Genomic DNA, 23,741 nt, shown 5'->3' with positions numbered 1-23,741 from the left:
GGCTATGCTTCTGGAACTCTCTCCATCAGGAAGGAGCAGATGGATGTGAACCAGGACCACCATCATCCACAGAAAACCCAGCCTCTACTGTGAGCGGGAGGTGAGGGAGGAAGGTTAGCCAGGATGAGGTAAGGTGTTAAACCCTATGTAGGCTCAGGCAAAATGAATACAGAAATAAGTCAAATGCAGGGTCAATGGTTAGAGATGGAAAGCAGGCATTTGGTTAGTGACTAATTTCACATTCTCCAAAATTATAGCAGAGTTTCCCTCTGAACAAAAGCTCTCACAATGTTACAGAAATTCCCTCCTTCTGCCTTTTGTAAACATACAAATTCTGTAGGAAAACAAATCAAACAGCCTAAAAGCTTATTGGAAAGGAAAAATAAAACTCAAACTTATCCTAGCAAATATTTCTTTAAGAATAAAAATGAAAAGAAATTAAAGGAGGCTGCTAAGGGCCCTTTTATATCGAACATGCTTTTATTGTCTACAGAGTCAGCACAGCGAATATATCGGGATTAACAGAAGATTGTACTCTGGCAAATGTGAGCTAAAGTTACGGCTGAAGGCAAATTCTACACGTCTCCTGGTTAAAAAGAACCCTTTGATAATCAAAGGGCGGGTGCACAGGAAGTGCTCAGAAAACCAAAGAGCTTCACCTTCCTTCAGGCTGTGGAACCTCCTAAGTATTGGAAAGTATCCTGAATCATCTACCTGTGTTCTGTCTTCCTGACACACACTGATTGGTTTCCCACGAAAGCATGCAACCTGTACGCAAGACCCTACGCTCTTGCTAGGAGGCAGGGGTGGGGCCAGTATTACCTGTGTTTCTAGCATGCATTAACCGTGGAGAGTTTTGTAAGGCTTTATCAACATCATCTGAAGTCAAATGTGGAAGAGGAGCTACAAAACAAAACAAAAAGCGACATCAAAATGAAAAAAAAGGGAGAGAATCACCTTTCTTATAAAAAAAAAAAAAAAGGAAAGAAAGAGAACCACTCCCCCCTCCCACCCTAACATCATGGGCAGCTTATAACTATTTCCATCAACCTCCTACTTGTTAGCATGTTAAAACCTACATGGGGGCCCATCTTTAATTCAGGGAAGAAGTGGTTGGGAGGCCAGGCAAAGCAATGGAGGAGAATTTACTCCACCTCACTGTCTGTCACACTACTTCCGTCTAAGCATGCTGGACATTGTAGAAATTAAAGCATGCAGCAAACGTTCTGGACTCATGCCAACATGCCATCACATTCTGTCAGGTTAAGCCCAATCACATGATACAAAGTGAGAACTTCCCTTGTTCTGTGTTCAGGTTAGAATACAAAGTGGGGCTTGGTGTAGCTTTAAGGAGAATAAACCCTCTGATTCCTACTAAAAAGGAGCCTTTCCTTAATATTTCTATTTCAATTTGGCTTATCATGGAGACTAACTCATGTGTGACCAGTTACTGCTTCCTTTCCTTTTGACATTCCATCTTCTTGGTGGCAAAACCCTGGAGGAGGCAGCTGAGTGCAGAGGTGACTTTTTGGCTTCTCCCGAGAGAGCTGACTACTTCTCACCAGCTGATATGGCCAGGGTGTTGTCCCGCTAAGTCATTGCATACCAAGCCTGTGGATCCCTCAGATCCCCAGTGGGAACTGGAGGAGGGAAGGAAGATGCTGTCGACACACCTGTTTGAACCCTCTGAGGCTCAGGTTATAAGACCCATAGCCACAGCCATCTATCCTTGGAGGAAGGGGGCAGCTTACTCTCTCTGAGGTAGTGGAGGTGTGAGAGAAGGATGTCGGCGTTGTAGCTGGGGGTGAGCCTCTGGAAGTCGTCCTTGGTCATCTTGCACAGTTCCTTCCCGTCGATGTTCTGGAATAACAAGATGTTGACATCTGGGAGGCCGTATTCCTTCACCGCCCACTCCAGCCACTGCCGCACATGGTCTGTACTCCACAGCGTAGGATCTGAAAGGGGTGGAAACAAATTCAGTCAATTCCTGAAGCCAGGCGTCTGCATCTGGGGCAGATCCCCATCCAGGAGGGATTTCCCACCGGCTGCCTTCCGCAAGCACAGCCTCCAGCCAGCCTCCCTGGCTACCCAGGAGAGCATCTCGGGGGGAAAAGACAAATGCTGCCTCACATCCATAGATCATTGTCTTTCGAGTGAATAGTTCTGGAATCTTGGGATTATTCACATCACCCACCCTCTCTGTTGCTCAGACAATCTCAAGTTTCCTGTAGGCATGAGATTTTTAAAATTCTTTTTCCTCACGCACGTCCATTTTTATGTATTCATTTGAAAAAGAATAAGAAGAATAAACTTCCTTTCCTTAAAAAACTACTGATATATTTATATGGAAATAAGAGTTAGCAACACGTCAGGAAGGTGCTAATTACAGACCACAACAACAGCAAAAATAATAACAGTATGTACGCAAAATACTGAAAAATACTGACCACAGAATTGGAAATGAAATATAGATACACTAAGACTCTAGCCCCTCCTGTGAGCCAGCCTTCCTCATAGAGAGCTGTCAGTTCCAGACTTTTCCTACAGGGTGTTTGGTTTTGCAATTAACCAGCACCTGCAGGAGTGGGGTTGGTGAGTGGTTTTTGCACTCCACAGCTGGCCACCGAGCACAAATACCCCACAGGATGCAGGCCACGTCGTCACACCCCACTGCCACCTACGGGACAGGGAGGGCAGGGCCCTGGGGAGAAGGAGCAGGTGATCTCCAACAGAAACGCCAGCGGGGACATCCGTGGTAAACACCCTCAGTGGTAGGGTCTTCCGAATGTGTGCTAAACGGGGCAGCTGCTCCCTTGGGTCCTGCACCCTGAGACACCTGGCCAGAGAGCTAGAGCCCTGAGTTTTAATACCACCATTTCTCCACTTTCTGGACCTTGCTGTGGGCAGCTGCTTCTCCTTTCTCTGTCTGTCCCATCCGTAAACTAAGAGCACTGACCTCAGTTCCCTGGACAAGCCCTTGGGGGTCAGGCATGCCAGGATGTTCCAATCCTCTTGAATGAAAGTCAGCTGTGGGAGTCACTTTTTAGCTAACATTTTCAGATCCTTGTTTGGTCCCACTAATATTTTAGGCTACTCAAGAATGGAGCATGCAGTATGCTGTTGAAATACATTGTTAGGTTTACAGAGATAAACCACAATAATAGTGAGAAATAGCCAGCCAGTCATACACCCAGAGTTCTCTTACTCTCCCTCCTTCCCCTACTCCTTCCTTCCTTTCTCTCCCCCTTTCTTCCTTCCAGCTTCACAGAAGAAAGAAATTATTCCAGGTCCAGTACAATCTACCCATCCCCATTCCATTCTCCTACTGCAAATACTGATCCTGAGGTTAGCAGTTAGTGGTTATAAGTAACCACTATCCTGAAGTGAGTACATATTTTAATATTTTTACAATTTAAACTACATATATTGTTTTGTGTTTTTAAAGTGAACATAAACGATATCTGATTTACTATCAGCACTCAATGTTATAATTTCAAGACGCAGCCAAGTTAATTCACAAAGATATACTCAATTATTAAGGAGCTCTTGGGCCTCCCCCAGTCCCAATTTATTTACTGAATGTCCCCTGTCCATCTCCCTGCATACGCATGAAGGAGTTCTCATTGGTCCACAGCCTGGGGTCCTTGTTGGAATCACTTGCGGAGACTGAAAACCTAGTGATGCCTCGTCTCCCCAGGGAGAGTCTGTTTGAATTAGGCTGGAGGGCAGTTGGGCATCACAGTTGATACGAGCTCCCCCAGGTGACTATATAACACGCAGCCAAGGTTCACACCATCTGCTCTGGGCCTCACGACTCCAAGAGTGGTCCTCCAATCCGGCAGCAGCAGCATCACCTGGGAGCTGATTAGAAATGCTGACTCTCAGGCCCCACCCAGACCTGTGGACCCAGCATCCACATTTTCGCATGAAACTTGGGGACACACTGACCTAGGCTGAATACCCAGATGTGGGATTTCTGAGTTACAGGGCACATCCATCTTCAACGTGACCAGCTAGCATTAGATGTCTACCAATGTTAAAACACCCACATTCTCGCTTAAAAATCAGCGCACAGAAACTGAAAACTAAAGAGAACTCTGGTTTTGCTGCAGAGAGAATATCAACAAAAACTCCAACGTCGGCAATGACAGAAAAGTGTACATATTTCTTTGCCAACCAAACACTTGAAAACATGTAGTTAGTCTGTGAAAACTGTAGATATGGAAAGTTAATGTCACGCAGTTAATTGAAGTTCAGATGACTCTTTGTCATTGGGTGAGAATTTGGCTTTCAGGGATAAAATGTTTCTTTTTTTATGACATGTCAGAATTCCTCTTTCTACAAAAATGGATCACACTGAAGTCTTAGGACAAGTTCTTTTTACCTTCGCTTCTGTGCAGAGGATGGTTTGCTCAGCCCTTGCAGAGAGAAGGCCCGCCTTCCACCATCCTACCCAAGTCATTCCCTGTAAGTTCCATCCTTTGATGTTAGCCAAAACCACCTTTTTGTCTTCTTTTAACAACATGGGAGGGCTTTTTTTTTTTTTTTTTTTAATGTAACAACTGTACTTCCTAGAAATAATTCCATTCTGGGAATAGACTTTCTTCTCTTAATGGTGGAACCGGATATTCTCAAAATGATACATAAACAATTTGCCTGAAAGCCACCAGGTTCATTTTAAAATGGGGAAAGGAGAAGTCTAATCTCACTGAGATCCCTTGATGTGCCCCTTAATTGGTTTCACTCATCAAGCCAAGGGCTATCATGGCCCAATCAGTTTTCCTTTAAGGGAATCAGGTACAAAACCCCAGAAACCAAGTCCTCAACCTGTATTGTACTCATCTCTACAAATCTCACTCTGAGTCAATACAAGACTCTTCTGGAGTTCTGCTGATAGAGTATAAATGTCCACAACCTTTGTGATGAACAACACAACAGTACATCTCAAATGTCTTCAAATGGGTGCAGATTCCCCGGCTTAAAAATTCCATTTCTAGAAATTTATCCTAAGGAAATAATGCAGGATGTGCGCAATGATTTATTGTCAAGGATGTTCTTTGTAGTGTTGTTTATAATAGCAAAACATTGGAAACACCCTAAATGTCCAGCAAAAGAAAACTCGCTTTGTAATATATTTAGGAATGTTCCTGTGATATTAAGAGACTGAAAATTACGCTGTTGAAATATATTTATGGATATAAGAAAGTGTTCAAAGTATATTAAATTTTAAAATTTCAAAATAGTATTACAATATCATTGTATTTTGCAAAGATATATAAATATCTGCAGAGAAAGAAATTCAGAGGGAGATACAGCAAAATGTGAATTGTTGTCTCTGAGGGAAAGGAGATGGGAAATTTTAGATTTTTCATTTTCACTACACTATATCTTCTCATTTTTCTATAATAAATATGGAATCCTTGGGTTAACATTACAGTATTTATAAAAAATGTATTCTCTGTTTTTTAAATCAAAACATGGTCTCAAAAAAGACCATAAGACTAAATATATATACATATATATACTTAACATATATTTTATATATATTATATATATATACTATATATATACTACAGATATATATATGAAAGTATTAATACTTTCTAAAATACTTTATAGAAAGTATTTTTAAAAGTATAAAAAATAAAAAATAAACAAAAATAAAAGTTAATAAAAACGAAACTACTTTATAAAAAGCATTTTATAAAAAGCATAAAGTCTACTTATAAAATATTTATAAAATACTTATAAATATTTTATAAAAATATTTTTATAAAATAAATTATATAAAATATATACTCATATATACTATATACATATATACATATATACTACTTACATATTATATATGTGAAAGTATTTTTATAAAATTTCTTTCAAGTGTATAAAGCATTAGTTTCAGTTTTTTTTTACATTTCGTTAATACGGATTGCTTTGTTTGAAAAGGGAAAAATTACATGAAATCAGAACACTCCCATATCCTTTTAGGATTTGATCTCCACAGCTCTGCCCTAGAAATTTATAAGCAAACAATAGTAAAAACAAAAAATAGCCACTTGGTAGAAGAAATGAGGGCATTCCTTTGCTCCTGTGCACCGGCACCACTGTCCTGGACCCATGCTGGAGGTGCTGCAATACCGGACAGTTTGCAGGGGAAAAGCCCAGATTCCTCAGCATGAAGCACACAGACCTCTGTTCCATGGGTCCCACCGTCTTCATGGGTGTCATTCCCAACCATTCCTCCTACACCCTACATTTCCTGAGCCAACGCCTCTGTGCCTGTGCCACATGCCACCCACAGCATGAAGGACTAGTGCCTTCTTGTGCCCTCACCTACACTCACCACCTCCTTTGGGCATCTGTCCTCGATCCTCTCACAGAGGAAACACTTAACGAATTTCTGGACCGAAAAGTGATAACAAGACTGAAGACCTAGTCTCGCCCACACTGAACTCCGCCTCCACTACCTTGGCCAGGCATGGATGCTGCAGCTATCGATGATGGTTTTTAAGAGTTGAGGTCAGTGCACTGGGTCCAGGCTGCCATGTTTTGGCCCTAACTCACCTTTTAACTCCATGGAGAGCCCCAGTAGTCTCTCTACTCTCCTCCATGGCCCATGATATCTCAGCAAAGCTTAATGGCCTCTGTCACACTAGGAATCATAGAAAGGGGCTCGAGAGGTCCTATGAGATTCAGCAGGCCTGTTTTTCCTTGACCCCCACCATATATGTGTAGGAGGAAGGCGGGGGGGACTACAGCTTGAGCCCCAGCAGAGGCATCGCCTTTGCCTATGTTTAGGTGCAGCCTTCTGCCCTGGGTAGGAACACCTCTTGCCTCCAGGTAGCAGCGTGATCGGAACCTGTCATTTAATTTTACAACTGGACTTCGTTTTTCTCTTCTATAAAATAATGTGAAGAATTTCAGGTCTGAGAAATGACTCAAATAGGATAAGAACTAAGATGGATTTAATGCAAGTAAAAGTCATTAAGCATTATGCATACAGTCATACGCACCAGTACTACAGAGATTCCAAAGTAGCCAAGAACAAGAGGGACACTAAGGATCCACTGAGAGAGATGGCTATGACCACAGCCACAAAGCAGAATTAAGACTCCGTGATCCAAGCAGGAAGCGGAAGTGCAGAGAGGCAGCACCAACCAGGAAAAACAGGAAAGGCTTACCAGGAGAATGAGCTTGGATTAACAACCAGGATTTTTGACATTAGTAGAGAGAAGCTATTTTGTTCAGGGGAACCACTTAGCCCAGCCTCATCCTACATGGGCATGAAATATCTGACATATTTAAGGAAAAGAGAGAAATTTGGTGTGGCTGCAGTGGAGGATTTCAGAGAGAGCACAGCAACATATGAAGATGGGGATGAAAGTTGGGCTCAGATCAACAAGACCCTTGAGTATCTTGCTAACAAGGTTGGATTTTCATATCTAGAGATTTCAGAGTAACTGAAAATTTCTGATAAATTTTAAAAAATCTTAAATAATACCAATCACAGAAAACTTGGTGATGAAAATAAAAAGCTTTATTGGGAACCCAAATACCCACATTTAGATCCTTATTCAACCATTTATTAGAGGTAAACGTCAACCTCTCTGGAATTTGTTTTATATTTTTCTGTGGGTAATTAAATGAAATGTTAGGAAAATAGAAAATAAATGAGATAATGGATGTGAAAGCACTTTGCCAACAATAACATATTGCAGAAAAAGAATGCATCCACACACTGGATTCTGCATTGCAAACTGCTAAAACGGAAAGAGAACAAAATCTATTATCACAGGGGCAGCTTCTTCCTTAAGACACAGAAGTCCAATTTATCATTTTATTTTAAGAAACTTTTGGAGGTGCTTCTGTCAGATGAATCCTAAGCCACTGAAGATAAGTTGTTCGTTTGCAGCCTTTCATTCCAATTGTTTTGAAAACATCTCTATCATCATTCTACATTTCATGGACACCAAAATGGTAAACAGTCACAGCTCAGGCTGAACGGAAGAATCCATCACTCTCTGATGCCTCTTATTTGTATCTTCAGTTACATGGTTATTATGAAATCTACTTCAGTAAATTGGAATTTAAAAAATAAATAAAAGCAAACTGTTACACACAGAGTTCTGGAGTTGTACTATTAATGTACTCTATGTGGCGTGGGAGTTGGGGGATAAGCAGTGGGTGGGAGGAAGGCTGACATTTAAAAAAATATTTTCATGAAACAGGATTCTGACCTAGTAGAGTTTCACTGTTGCCAGGAAAATACTGAGTAGATATTTAAATCAGGCAAAGGGGTACTGCATTGCCAAAGACATACTGTGCCTTTGTGAAACAAAATGCCTCACACAGGCAGACATCCTATTTCAGAGACCCCTTTAGAGAAATGAATAGAAGTAAGATTAAATAAAAGCCAAACTGGTGATAATATAAGTCCTGCATGTCATTATTATTGAATAATATCAATGTAAAATATTGGCTTCCCAATAGAAAAAAATTACTCTGGGTTAGGAAAAAAACATCAAAAAAATAAAAATAAAAAATAAAATGTACCTCTAAGCCATATCACAAGCCTAGTGAGGTCTTTGTTTATAAAACCAGGTCCTGGGCAAGTCAGCCAATCTGCTGTCCAAGACACTCACAAGGCTGAAAGAATAAGACGTAGCATCCTGTCTCCTCAGGAGGACAGAAGCTACATTTATAAAGCAGGCCCAACAGAGAGAACTGGCTTAAATTTGAGCAATGCTTCACTCCACCACAAATGGAAATTTGATCTCAAATAAAGAACCTACCTCAAGGCTGTTTTGGAGCCTTTTAAATTTCTAACTTATATAGAGAGTTCATTTATTGTTTTGGTGATTTCTAATTTTATTGCACTTTGGCCAGTGAATAGAGTCTATATGAAATTAACTTCTTATTTTTATTATTTTTTTGAGACGCAGTCTCACTCTGTCACCCAGGCTGGAATGCAGTGGCACGATCTCAGCCCACTGCAACTTCCATCTTCCGTGTTCAAGCGATTCTCCTGCCTCAGCCTCCAGAGTAGCTGGGATTACAGGCACCCGCCGCCATGCCCAGCTATTTTTTGTATTTTTAGTAGAGACAGGGTTTCACTATGTTGTCCAGGCTGGTCTTGAACTCCTGACCTCAGGTGATCCACCCACCTTGGCCTCCCAAAGTGCTGGGATTACAGGCGTGAGACACGGTGCCCAGCCGAAATTAACTTTGGTGCATGGTCAGTTTTTATAAATGTTCCTCAATTGCTTAAGAAATGCATATTGTCTAATTTGGGAGTGCAGAGTTCTAGAAAAATCCCTTGGTAATGTATATTTAATTTTAATGTCACTGACCTATCAACTACATATTGAGAAACACAAAATATCTCACTAAAGTGGATTTGACTATTTTTTTGCAGTTCATTACATATTTCAATGCTATGTTATTAGGTACATGTAAGTTTATCATTAGAATATATTTTTCATGAATTTAACCTTTTTTCATTATGAAATGATGCTTAGTTATCTCTAGTCATGCTTTCTGCCTGAAAGTAAATTTTGTCTGCTTTCTATTTCTATGCTTGTCAGCTTTTTAAAAATTCAACTTTGATTAGTATATCTTCTTCTGTCAGCTCTCAATCTTTGTGCAAGATGTTTTTGTACACAACCCATAACTGACTGTGGAGTATTTTTTTAGCCTACTCTCATTCTGTCTTTAATGGCAAGTTTGGTCTACCTACACTTATTATTACTGGTCTGTCTGATTTTAACCATCTTATTTTGTGCTATATGTCAAACTTTCTTTGTCCATTCTTTATTTCTCCTTTCCAAGTGTCTAATCAGATTGATCTACTTTTCTTCATTCCTTCTTTTTCTTTGTTTCTGTATTGCTTTGACTGTTTGACATTCTAATTTTCTTTCTTGCTAATCTTTAAATAAACTCTAAGTTTAATCACCAAATTTATCCTTTTCCCAAATAATGCAAGTAATTTAGAAAGCGTATTCTTGAATCATCCATCTCTGATTTTACAGGACAATGTTGCCTCATTTTTTCACTCCGCCGAATCTTCTACTCCCTACTTAGGAGGCTGTGGTTGTCATTTTACAGCCATTTCTTTCTAGATCTACCCTCACCTTAATCACTTTCATCGCTCTCATTTCCTTCCTGTATCTCACTCCCTTCTTCTAGGATCCATTTTTTAAATTGAATATTGTGTTATTTTATGAAGTAAGGTTCATTTAGCAACAAACTCTCTTTTTGACTCCTTTTTTATGTTCTTCCTTAATATTTAAAAAATCTATTTATTTTATACCTTTATCCAATACTTTATGTAACCTTCTTGAGGGTTTAATCACATTCATTGTTTCTGTTAAATCTTGAGCAGGAGAGGTTCTTTCTTCAGCTGTATTTTGTAATTTGTGGTGGCAGAGTCATCTTTAGCAGGTCTTTACCTGCAGGAATTCTGTACAGCACAGGCTGAAGACAAGCCTCTCCATGAAGATTTCGTATTTACATCTGCCAGGTTTCCCAGATTATCACTAGCCTGTGACCATTTTTGCGTATTAATTTCTCCATCTGAGAGTTGCTGGCACCCACGGTTGTGTGTGTGGGGTGGGGACATGAGTAACAACAGGCTCAGCTCCAACTCCCTGCCTTGTGCAAGCCCAAGACCTCATTCCTTGCCCCTAGTTGAACTTTAAAACCCAACTCTCTGCATCATAGCCACTAGGACAACCAGGTGCCAACATAAGAATGTGATGCTCTGTTCTCACTTTTCTCCTTATTTTGTCCTAAGTTCATGGACTTTCTTCCCAGTTCAGCTGTGCATTTAAAAGGACAGTAAACTCTTTATGGCAATTCTAGGTGTTTTACAAAAAGAATGTGATTTAGGTTCTTTTATAATAACTTCTCTACTTTACTAGAACCAAGAGTCCTCTCTGCATACTTCTTACCTGTTTACTTTGAATAGTTTTCATTTTTAATGCAGCCTATCATCCTAACTCATGCTAGGCTTTACTTCATTTATTAATCAATTGCCAAAAATTTCTTATACGAATTGTATAACCCTCTATGAAAGAGTCATAAACAGTAAGAAAGAGTGCCTGTCCTCAACTCGCTGGAGAATCTACAATTCTGTGTATTTTATTTAAAAATACATGACTAAATTATTTTCGTTGGGCTCTAAACATAGCTTTGTCATTCTGACACACCAATTTATTTCTCTGGATGAAACCATTCTCAACTAATTATCTTGTTTTTGGATAATGACCTTTATTTTTCTTTGTTTTCTTTTGTTGTTGTTGCCTCCCATTAGTTATTCCATGACAGCACTGCATATGCTCCTCATGTTTTAGAAATGCAATGACTTGTTCCATTTAAAGGTTTCTCCCCGCCTGGGTTTTGTTTCTTTGTCCTCTCTTTAAATGTTGTTATCGCCAGAGTTTCATCCTTGGTCTACCCCTCTCCTTTCTATCCATAGATATCTTTGGGCGTTCTTATTTGCTCTCATGTTTGAACAACAACATGCATGCTGTATTATTTTCCTAGGGCTGCTGTAACCAAGTACCACAAGATGGAGGACTTAAAAACAACAAAAATTTATTGTCTCATAGTTCTGGAGTTTCGAAGTTTGAAATCCAGGCATCAGCAAGGCCCTGCTCCCTCTGAGGCTGTGGGTAAAGTCCTTGCTTGCCTCTTCCAGCTCTGGTGCTGTCCAGCAATGGAATGCTCCATTGCTTGCAGGTGCATCAGTCCAACCTCTGCCTGTCTTCACATGGAGTTCTCCCTCTGTGTTTCCATATCATCTTCCCTCTGTGTGCATTAGCATTTCTATTTTAGTGAGTTTTGTTATTTAGGTGTTTGTGCATAGCACGAATTTAAACAGAAGATTAAAGAAGCACATCTCATCATATCGGCAGAGTGGAAGAGATTCGAAGGTGTGTTCAGGGATGTAGCAAAGAAAGAAGAAGACACATGTCATTTCACCAGCGGGTTCTTATCAGACCTGAGAATAGGCTCTGATCTCAGCCAATTGTGCAAGTGTCCCTGGGAGAGTCATTTCACCTCTCTCAGTCTTGGTTCTCTCATGTTAAAGGAAGATTTAGACCACCGAATTTCACCTTTTCATAAATTTCCAAATCTCTCCTTTCTGTAAGGATGCCAGTCATTTTATGAGGCTCACCCTAATGACCTTATCTTAACTTGATTAAATCTCTATTTCCAAATTGACCTTATTCCAAATAAATAAGGTCACATTCTAAGGAACTGGGGGTAGGACTTCAGCATATCTTGTGAAGAAGGCACAATTTAACCTGTAACAGACACCAGTGTCTGCCAGTCTATAGCTCGAGTCCCCAGGGAGCTCTTGCAAATGCCAGACCCAAATCTAAAGAGAAGAGCTACACCTTTTTTTGAGATGTTACTTTATCCCAGGTACTGTTTAACCATGTTACACATATTGCTATATTTAATCCATATAGCACCACATGAGGTAGGCATTATGATCATCCAACTTTGGTGGTGAAGAACCTGAGAAACAGCAAGATTATGTAACTTTCCAGATCCTACAGTTAGTACATGGCAGGGTTTAGAACTCATGGCAGAGTTTAAACTCAAGTGCTGTGACTCCATAAAAATGACTTTCCATCCTGAGCTCTAGGCCCACCACACTGCCTGGCAGGGGTCCCAGAAGCATCTCAAACACAGGGTGAACCAAACTGAAGTCACCTATTTTAAACGCTTTTTGTGTGTATTCATTAACACCTACCCAGCTGCTCATGCTAAATCTAAGCTGTCTTCAATTCCATTCTTCTCTTTGACTTTCAAGAAAAACAGATAACATCATTAGCACTGCAGAAATGCAAAAGTTAGCCGTGGGCAACACAGTAGATTATTCTGCAAAATTCCCTCTCCACCTCTTTTATTTACTTAAGTCTTCTTTGAAAAGGCTCTTGCAGGATGTCTACAACAATTTAACAAACATATTTTCTCATCCCATTCCTTGTGTTACTTCCCTAATTATTTCTGTCAGGGCAGCAGAGGAACTCAGACTCTGGAGTCAGAAAGAACTGGGTTAGAATCCCAGCTCTTCAAATGATTGTGACATCTTGAGCAACTCTCTTAGCATTTCTAGTTTTAGTTTCTTTACTATAAAGTGAAAATGATAATGAGTACCTACGTCATAGGGTGGTCGCATGATTTAAATGAAATAATACCTTTGCTACGAAGTGCGTGTCCAAGTGCCTAACAACAGTGCATACTCAATAAAGAGTAGCTGTCATTGCTTTTTTTAAAAAATGATTTCAGCGTCACATTTAACCCGATGGCACTTTCCTCAACCACTATTCAGCTGATAACTTTAAAATACATATAATAAACTTTGATGTTAGCATTTCTATTTTAGTGAGTCTTGTTATTTAGTTGTTTGACTGTGCATAGCACAAATTTAAACAGAAGATTAAAGAAGCACGTCCCATCATATCGACAGAGTGGAAGAGCCCCTCGGGTGTATTCAGGGATGTAGCAAAGAAAGATGAAGACACATGTCATTTCACCAGCGGGTTCTTATTAGGTCTGAGAATAGGCTCTGGCCTCACTCAGTTGGGCAAGCGTCCCTGAGGGAGTCATTTCACTTCTCTCAGTCTCGGTTCTCTCATGTTTAAAGGAAGACTGCACTGAGAACACCAAGAGTCCTGCAACCCCTGTGAGGCTGCAGTTCCCGCTAATTAGATCTAGATGACCGTTAACTCGATAAATCATGTTTACTCTCCTCCACACAGAATCCAAGTGCTGGCTACGTTGTCTGGTGATTGAGAACACAAAAGACATGATCACTAGCTCACTAAACTTACAATCTTAAATAACAGACAGGCTTATACATAACTCATGCTAAGCGGATTGAAAACATAATGCGTCAGCCATCAGGGCTTGGTAGGAGGGTATGTTCTATGACTTGTTATTCAAGCTGGCTTTCAAAGTCCAGCTTGGGAATGTCAATATTTGGGGAGGATCATATGAAACATATGCAGTCCTCTACCACTCCAAGACCTCAAAATCCCTTCTTTACATGAAAGCAGACTGCCAAAGACGCATGCTGGGTGTCTGCTCTCTACCTATGCTGAGTTCTTCACTAATGTAACTCAGCGCTTATAGAGGATGTCACAAGAAATAGGCTGTTGAAATGCAGTGCCGCAACAGTGGTAAGAAGATGGTTGGTGATCGGGTCTAAGGCCCCAGTGGCCCCAAGGGATCCTGCTTTTAGGATTTCACACTGAGATAAACATTGCCTTCCCTGTGAAACTTATTTTCTGAAAGGGAAAATTATTTCCCCAAATAACTCTCTTTATTTTGGCTACCAGGAAGCTCAAAGCCGTATTAGAAACTTAAGTATAGCATCCTGGGCAAGGCTGTGGTCAAAATGGCTGCACCCTTCCCTCTCCTGCCTCATTTGTATTTTTAAACGCCTGAGTACTGATTCCTAATTTCTATTTGATAAGTAGTTTGGGCACATACCCATCAGGAGTTTAATTCACAAGGCATCTCAAATCCTTTGCAGAATACCTATATTTAAGTAAGTACATAGATGCATTAGAGAATACAACATGAAGGAAAATCAAGTGTGAAACACAGACACAGGGAGGGGAACATCACACACTGGGGCCTGGAGGGCTGGGGACTAGGGGAGGAATAGCAGGGGGTGGGGAGGTTGGGGAGGGATAGCATTAGGAGAAATATCTAATGTATATGACTGGGTGATGGGTGCAGCAAACCACTACCATGGCACGTGACACCTATGTAACAAACCTGCATGATCTGAACATGCACCCCAGAACTTAAAGTATAACAAATAAATGTAAAGAAAAAAAATGAAGTGTGATAACAAAGTCATTGGTAAAATGTCCTAAGAGAAGTGATTAATTTGCCAGAGGATCAAGCATGGCTCCCTTGATTTCAAAGATGTCTGGAAGAATAAGAAGGGTTTGTCAGCAAAGAAAGGAGGAAGAGCATTCCAGAGAGGGACCACAGGGACAAGGACACCAAGTGGTGAAAACAGCATATGTGTTTTCACCATACTCATATGTGGCAGAGGAAAACGGTGGAGGCTGCAAAAGGCTTTCCGAATCACATCACCATGGGTCTAAATGAAGCTTTTCTTGATTAGTCCTGTTTAAACTGATCTCCATTCCTCAGATGTTCTGAAACACTGGTCTGAGTCATTCATTTAAGCTCTCAATCACATATTCTTCTGTCTGTCAAAAACTACTTACCACACATGGGTGGGTCTTAGCTACTTCTGACAGCCTTAGATCATCCTCAGTGGCAAAGAGTAATGAGAACTCAATGAATGCTTTCTTTTTCTTTTCCTTTCCTTTCTTTTTCCTTTTTTTTTTTTTTTTTTTTTGAGATGGAGTCTTACTCTGTCACCCAGGCTGGAATGCAGTGGCGCGATCTCAGGTCTCTGTAACCTCTGCCTCCCAGGTTCAAGCAATTCTCCTGCCTCAGTCTCCCAAGTCGCTGAGACTATAGATGTGCACCACCATGCACCACTAATTTTTGTATTTTTAGTAGAGATGAGGTTTCACCATGTTAGCCGGGTTGGTCTTGAACTACTGACCTCGAGATCTACCTGCCTCAGCCTCCCAAAGTGCTGAGATTACAGGCGTGAGCCACTGCACCCAACCACACTTTCTAATTGAGTAGAAGGAACCTAGCATGGGGATCTGAGTAAGACACAAATCATGCAGCTTCAGACACACGTGTTAGGTGAGCAAGAAAAGGTGATTTTAAGTCTCATTAGCACTTTTATTCATGGTGAATGGAACAGAGTAAGAATTTAATGAATTAATTAATAAAGAAGAAAGTGAAGAAATAAAGTGAAGAGATGAATGTGGCTACTCTCTATCTCTGAGATTACTGATTATCACAGAGGTCTATGCTCAAAGTGAGTTATTTTAAAAATAAAAGCAGAGAGATTTGAAAAACTCAACACTTCAGCACCTATTTTAGAGAATGAAAACAGAAAAAGAGAAAGCTTTCAAAATGCCATAAGCTGCTAAAGCCAGAGGTGCTATTGCATTTTGGTCAGCATTTTGCAACTTTCAAGAAAAGTGAATGGAGGCTGTGCCTTCCTCTTTGTTAACTGCTTGGTTAGCACCTCTCCATGTTCATGGCCAACACCTAAAGAGTGATAGTAACTACCACAATGAAAGATTCTTCATTTAAATTTTTTTGGAATGTTAATGTGATATTGTTAGTCATTTCTAGCCGTGCTTTTTGTCTACTTGCCTCTTCTAAAAGTGATAAACCATCTCTTTAATAAAAATAATTCAACTCTATTAAAGTAAAATGTATTTGATGTCTTCTATCTAGATTAGAACTTTTCAATCTTATTATACTTGAAAATTACACATAAAATAAGCATGTTAACAATGTAAAATCTCCAACCCTAGACCCGGATTTTGGAACATTTGGAAGTGTGTGTGTGTGTGTGTGCGCACGCACGCGTGTGTGTGTATGCATGAGTGTGCATGTCTGGGACAGGATCTCACTCTGGTATCCTGGTGGGAGTGAAGTGGTGTAATCATGGTTCACTGTAGCCTCAAACTTCTGGGCTCAAAGAATCCCCCTGCTTCAGCTTCCCAAATAGCTGGGACTATAGGCACTTGCCACTACACCTGGTTCATTTTTAAACTTTTTGTAGAGATGCGGTCTCACTATGTTACCCAGGCTGGTCTTGAACTCCTGAGCCCAAGTGATCCTCCTTCCTTGGCCTCCCAAAGTGCTGGGATTACAGGTGCAAGCCACTATGCCTGGCAGGAAATGTGCATTTTTAAACACAAATTTTCCAGGTAAAGTGGTTCTGACTACACTTTGAAAAACACCTTCCAGTCAACCTCCAAATTAAGCTGGGCCAAAAAAGAGCCATGTAACCAGCATAGGGGGTGTCACACTTGTCAGGCCCCTCTTATTATGACTGGTTTCACTGAATGACACTTGAGTCTACAATGTAAGAAACTGCCAGCCTTATGAGAGATCGACCTAGATTTATGATACCTGCACCAAATACATAGATAAAACCAGAGGTGCGACTTACTGCCTAGCCAGTACCATTCAGGAAAGCACAATCAACAGTCTTGCCAGAACAGGAGGCACAAAGCAGGGCTGCCCAGAATGCCCAGTGGTGCTCCTGGTTGAACGGCTTGCTCATGACTCCCCCTTTCTTCCGTGGGACAGAGGAACATGTCTTCCTCCAGACTCGGAATTAATAGCTGAACCATCATTCTCACATTTGCTTTCTTCTTGTACTGTGGACACTGAATTATTCCTTTCTTACTGCCTGCTGATACCTCAAAGCCAACTAACACTACCTTTTGCAATTCTGCAGTATTTAAAAGTTGCAATTAAACAGACACACGTGTGTATAAACCACACTCCTGGTTTTGGTCTCTCTGTTACATTCTTACTGCAGTCCATACTCTACTTTCCTTTATTTTTAAGGTGGATTCTACTGTGCTCTTTCGTATATATCTACGTGAGCTTTCTGAAATCTGTTCTGAAATAGGAGGTAGTGTAAATATATCAAATGACGGACTACATTTATTCATTAGGGACATTTTATGGGCTTCTTTAGTAACGCAAGATCATGAGTCTCAAAAGCAGGGTTGAGGAAATTACTTCTCAAAACCGAGTTCCAGGTACCAGAACCCAATCTGATCACGGACAAAGCCCCCGAGCTCCTCTGTGGTTTCATCTGTCAGTTTCCATACAGTACAAATTTTCTCATCAGTGTTTATCAGGACCACTGTTATCCCTAGGGTGTGAATACCGGCATGTCTTAACGGATGGTACAAATGTTTAGAAATAACTAATGGTTTAATTTATTTTTCATTCAGCTATCTGTATTATTTGCATTAGTGCCGAGCAATGTGTCTAAGTAGTAAGAGCCAGGTGAACTACCCAGAACCAGCTCTGGAGAATTCTTTCTGTGTACATGGGGCACTCTGTGCCCCAAATCTGCCTGCGTGAGGTGCCTGGACACCATGGGGATGGATGCAGCGGCTGGTACAGCTGCCTGAGGTCCTGCAACCTCATGGCCACACTGGAAAATTGTCCAGGTTGTGCAATGAAGCTGTATATGTGTGTGTGTGTGTTCATCTCTGTTTGTGTATGAGCACACATACATGAAGCTTGACCAATAACTGAAAGACTCACAACTTGCAAAATCAGCCACAACTAGCTCTCTTACAAACACTATTAACTGAATAACTGCCTACACTGGCATGAAGCAACTGATGGAGGGAAGAGCTGAAGAGAAGAGTACTTTTCTCAGAAGAAAGGAAACAGCCTTTACATCAAAGCTTAATTTGAGCCAATGTGCAGAGCCATCCTTGCATCCATCCAGCCAACATTTGATGAGCACCTACTATGTATAAAAAATGCTGGGTGCTCTGACTTCAGCTGATTCTCTGTCTCTTTCCCACATAAATCTCTCTCTTATTTTCTTTCTTTTTTTTCTGAGATGGAGTCTTACTCTGTCACCCAGGCTGGAGTGCAGTGGCACAATCTTGGCTCACTGCAACCTGCGCCTCCTGGGTTCAAGCGATTCTCCTGCCTCAGCCTCCCAAGTAGCTGGGACTACAGGCACATGCCACCACGCCCAGCTAATTTTTGTATTTTTAGTAGAGATGGATTTCACCATGTTAACCAGGATGGTCCCGGTCTCCTGACCTCATGATCCACCTGCCTAGGCCTCCCAAAGTGCTAAGATTACAGGTATGAGTCACTGCGCCTGGCCATATCGCTCTTATTTTCTAAATACTTTCCTTAGTGTGGAAGGACTCTAGTCTGGCCCTATTGAAAAGGATATTGATAACATCAAAGCCTATTGATGGCCCCACAGAAATACAGGCTCATGAGTTAAAAGATGGTACCAGGCATTACCTCCTACGTCTGTGGTTCATGAGGAATCAAGCAAGGAATCTTCAGACTCCCTCAGATGGAGTCTCTCATCTTTGAGATCTAAACACTTTATTTTGTCTCAGTTGAAGGCATTACATTCTTCAAGAGGAAGGCAAAGGGTGAGAAGGGTTGGGGACTTCCTTTGGGTGTTGACTCCAACACATGCGTTCCCTCCTACCCCTCCTCCAGGCACATCCCAGCCCTTGAGTTTTTCTTATGTGCCACACATCCAGAATGGGCACCTGGGACATTTGTGCTTCTATTTTTTCCATCCAATGGGAACTGCTCCCCATTCCAAGACACAGCAAGTGAGGTAGTCTCGGGCACACAGCTGCATTGCCAAGGCCAAAACAAACGCATGGCCTATGTGCACCTGTCAATTGCCTTTCAGTAAACACTAAGGATAGTTTTGTCTCTCTCGTAAAGCACACATGGAATCTACCATTGGTGTCTCCTAGAAAAGTCTTAAAAAGTGCTTTGAAATCAGGCACAACCCCAAAGGAGGGTCCCTTTCACAGCCCACTGCATTGAATCAGCTTCATGTGTTTGCTGAAAGCCACAGAGTGAGAAATCTAAGGTGAAACCCAGGGTACAAATCCAGGCCAGATGCTATGCAAAGTACCCTGCACTCCTGAACTCTCCTGTCTCAAAGGTAACAGGAGCTCACTGAGCATGATTGTACTCAGGTAAAGGAAAAATCATACCATGGAGACAATCTAACCTGTTTGCCATCACACTTCAAAGATATGAATTTAGGTGACCCCAGGAGCAAGGGAGAATTGAGTTTGTGAAGATTTCACCCATGCACGCCCTTGGCTACTTTGGCAACGAGGAGTAACTTGTGCAGTGCAGCTCAGTGGTAAGGGGTTCATTCATCCATTCTCCCCTCCGTCAATATTCACTGAGCACCTCCTACATGCCAGGTGCTGCAAATGGCCCTGGAAATATGGCCTTTGTGGGGCTTACGTTCTATTCAGGGAGGAAGATAATCAGAAAACTTTTACATAAATATGCAAAATAATGGGAGATGGGAATAAATGAAATCAAGAAAAGTCAGGCAGACAGGAAGCTGGAAGTCACAGATGGAATGGAGAGCAATTCTAAATGGAGGCGCTCAAGACCAGCCTCTCTGAGGCCGTGACACTGGCATGGATGCTTGGTGAAGGAATTACCTGGAATCAAGGGTTTCAGGCTGAGCTGATGCCAAGTTCAAATCCCTGGGGCAGGACCACAGGGTGACCAGATGGCTGAAACGAGTAACAGGAGGGAACCCATAGAAATTGCTGTAAGCAGCTGAGATGTAATCCAATGCCAACTGGCAGAGGCTAAAGGGCAGACCTGCCTGCATCCTAACTTGGTCTCTTATTAGCCAAATGCCCTCCTTGGAAAAGGTGGTGGACCCTCTGAAGTTCGTCATCCTCATTAGGGAAATCATAAGAAAGATGCCCATTTTCAAAGACTGCATGAGATCATGCTTCTAAAGCATTTATCAAAATACCTCCTGTAGCGCAAGAGTTCACTCACTGGTGACTGTTGCTGTTGTTCTTATATTTCTGGTTTTCTTTGGCACGTGCCCTCCGAGGAGCTTTAAGTCAATCTTTCTGCTACCTTTCCTTTGCTAAATAAATAAGTTCTTGGCATTTCTCTCAAGTTCGAGAACTATTCCTTCGGGTTGGTTTTCAATTATGTCTGCAGTAAAGAGTTACCCTGGTTATTGGACTCTGTGTCACAGGCCAGTGATAGCTGGAATTTTAGATGTTTAAGAGCATGTAAGAGAGCAATATATGGCTCCCAAATTTTTATTTTGCCAGATAAGGAAAATTTAAAAACAACCACATCTATCATCTATCATAAATAGCACTTCATGAAGGACAGGATGTTTGGCACAATGATCTCCAAGAAGGGGCAGTTCCTCCCTAGAGAGGTCACCTTTCATAGACATATAGACATGTGTGCATATGTGCGTGTGCACAAGCATGCCTGTGTGTCTGCCTGGATGTCCTCTTTCTCTCTCTCTCCATATGTTTTGTGTGTGTGTGTGTGTGTGTGTGTGTGTGTGTGTGTGTGTGTGTGCATGCACTTCTCCCTATGTGGCAAAATAAAGAGCTGGGGCTACATATTGCTGTCTCACATAATTTTAAAATCTAAACTACACAAATGTGTGTATCTCACTTTGCTGGCGATCCATGAACACACGTACACAGACCTCTGCCAGCTCCCATTTACAAGCCCTGCTCTGGACAACAGAGGTGTAATCAACGCCACAGGTGGGGAGAAGAGCTCCCTGCGGCTCAGCCTCGCCTTGGGGAAGATGTGATCCGCTTAGCGCAGTGAAGCTGCGGGCACCTGACCTGCTGGTACGATAACTCTGCGCTCGTTCGTGGTCATGTTTGGGGGCGGCATGTGCTTCTCCTCCATGTAGCTGCCGTAGTTCATCCCCACGGTGTCTGGGCTGCCCACCATCTTCCCACCTTTTGCCACACTGCATTCATCAGGAGAGTTCCTGGAGGAAAAGAAGAAATGTTCTTCCATTACTATAGCAACCAAAGAGCGTGTCCCATCGACTTCTCACCACACACAGAGAGAACCAAAGAAGGGCAAGGCGGAAGCGACTGGGGGAGAAGGGAGAGGTGGGAAAAGCCAAATACCGTGCCTGCTATGGTCTGAATGTCTGTGTGCTCCCAATACGTGTACTTTGAAGCCCTAACTCCCAGCGTGATGGTATTAGGGGAGAGAGCATTTGGGAGGTATTTCAGCTTGATGAGGTGATGAGGTTAGAGCCCCATGATGGGATTAGTGCCCTTATAACAAAAGGAAGAGACCAGAGCTCTCTCTTTCTGTCATATGAGGGCAGAGCAAGAAGGTAGCCAGGCCATCTGCAGCCCAAGGACAGAGACCTCCTCGGGGACTGGCCCTGCTGGCGACTGAGTTTAGACTTCCAACCTCCAGAACTGTGCAGGCTTGAGTCCTGTTGTTTCAGCCAGTCAGTCTGTGGGGCTCTGTGAAGGCAGCCTGCACCGGCTAGGACAGTGCCCGCACTGGCTGGACGGACAGAGCATCCACAAGGGAGGCGGAACTGCCACCTGGCTTCTATTTCTTAAGCAGCTCCACCTGAAGCTGTTGTGTCAAAAGTCCATCTGTGACAACTGATTGGGAATACTTGCGGGGAACAGTGAACTGCTCTTTGTTCTTGCAGTATGACAGTAAACAGGCAGAGAAGACAGATGCTGGGAGGCGGCACCAGGGACCCTTGCTGCTCAGCGACGTTTATCTTGCTCCTTTCAAAACCTCAGAATGAAATCCTCCTGCTGAATTTCAAATCCCTGCAGCCAATCTTTACATACGGAGCTTTGAAGACTTGCTGTGTTCCAGGCTTAGGTGTAGACAGGAAGGGCAGGGAAGGGTGGGGGCTGATGCTAGAGGAGGCCTCATGGGAGTGGACTCCAGCAGTCCTAGAGGACCCTTGGGAAAGGGATGTGGAAGGAACCGTGTGGATGCAGAGAGGGGTCAGCTACTGACTACTGACCTTGGGCAGCAGGTCACAGTGCTTCTGTTAGTAAGGTAGTCACTGTCATTTGGATAAAGTCAAACCTACCTTTCTGGAGAAAGAAAAGGAAAACATTTTTAAAAGTGAGATGCAAAAGCTACAGGACATTGGTGATATCACACCTGATAGGGAAATGCCAAAATGAAAATCCAGCTTAAGCAGAAAACAGAAAATACATGTCAGTGCCTTCTTAGATGGTTAACACATAGATGGTCAAGTGAGGGTCACTGTAGTTGAGAAGTATTAATATTCAGGGTCTGTGGTCTATGGTGGATTTCCAGAAATGCCTCTCAGCCTCTATCCAATACACCTATTTTTTCATTTTCCTGGGAATCTGGGAAAATTCACTCTCTCTGGATTTTAGATTTCTATTCCAGTGTTTCTGGTTGTGGGATCCACTCCAATGAACCCTCATTTATCTTTTCCACACCTTGTGAGTTGGAGTTCTACAGAGAACTTGTAGAATCAAAAAGCTACAGGCTTGGCATGGATGTGACCTTCAAGTCTAAGCAGGTCAAAACCATCTGAGGCAGGAGGGCACTTTCTGAGTGGGATGAGAAGGAGATCATTCCACACCTGAAGGTCACAGCTGGGACGTGGACAGGAAGGGAAAGGGTTTGTTCAGCATCTGGGAACTTGAAAGTATAGGTTTGTTCTCAGCATCACTTACAAATGTGTCTGAAGCCTATGGACGGGTCTCAGGTGTTGACAGTGAAGTGGGGGCACGGCCATGTGCGGATGGAGGTCAGAGTCAGGGCCACGCAGGACTCAGGCCCTACCACGGGCCTGGGACACAGCCCTGCCTGATGGCATCCTCACAGCTGTGCTAACATGAAGGAAATTTTAAAATAATAATGGTCTGAGTTCCCATGAAGTAGATCCTGAATATTTCCACCACTGCCGACACATGCATTATTTCCTCTGGATGCTATTTTTCCTGGCTTCGCACATTTATCTCTAAAAGACCCATCCTAATATCAAAACACAGAATGTCTTCACTTGAGACTGAGTTTCCTAGTCCTCTGGAAAATTCCATCAGCTGAGTAGAGTGCATGTGTTTTGGTATATCTGTCTCAAGAAGAGAAGTTACTAGGGAAAAGAACTTAGAGGGATTCAGTCCTCTAGGAAAAAGACTTTATCCAGATGATGTGAGTAACGCAAGTAACAGCTACAAATTCTAGACAACCTTTGTTCAGTTTCAATCATTCACTCATCCATGTAGACAACTGTTGCTACGTGC

General features: G+C 42.1%; 1 protein-coding gene across 6 annotated transcripts in view; it reads right to left on the bottom strand.

Annotated features, from left to right (window-relative positions):
- ERG (ETS transcription factor ERG) overlaps positions 1-23,741 on the bottom strand; it is a 282,162-nt gene that overhangs the window by 21,240 nt on the left and 237,181 nt on the right. For all 6 annotated transcript variants that reach the window (XM_032276875.1, XM_032276870.1, XM_032276871.1 and 3 more), the window contains 3 exons: positions 21,306-21,457; positions 1,752-1,955; positions 823-903 (listed from right to left, as the gene is read on the bottom strand). In XM_032276875.1, coding sequence (XP_032132766.1) covers positions 823-903; positions 1,752-1,955; positions 21,306-21,457 — 437 coding nt within the window. The remainder of the gene's footprint in view (positions 1-822; positions 904-1,751; positions 1,956-21,305; positions 21,458-23,741) is intronic.

The sequence above is a fragment of the Sapajus apella genome, unplaced genomic scaffold (genome assembly GCF_009761245.1).
Source record: "Sapajus apella isolate SASKATOON/1434 unplaced genomic scaffold, GSC_monkey_1.0 scaffold8, whole genome shotgun sequence".
Taxonomy (NCBI): Eukaryota; Metazoa; Chordata; class Mammalia; order Primates; family Cebidae; genus Sapajus; species Sapajus apella.
This window is presented reverse-complemented; position numbering and strand designations above follow the sequence as displayed.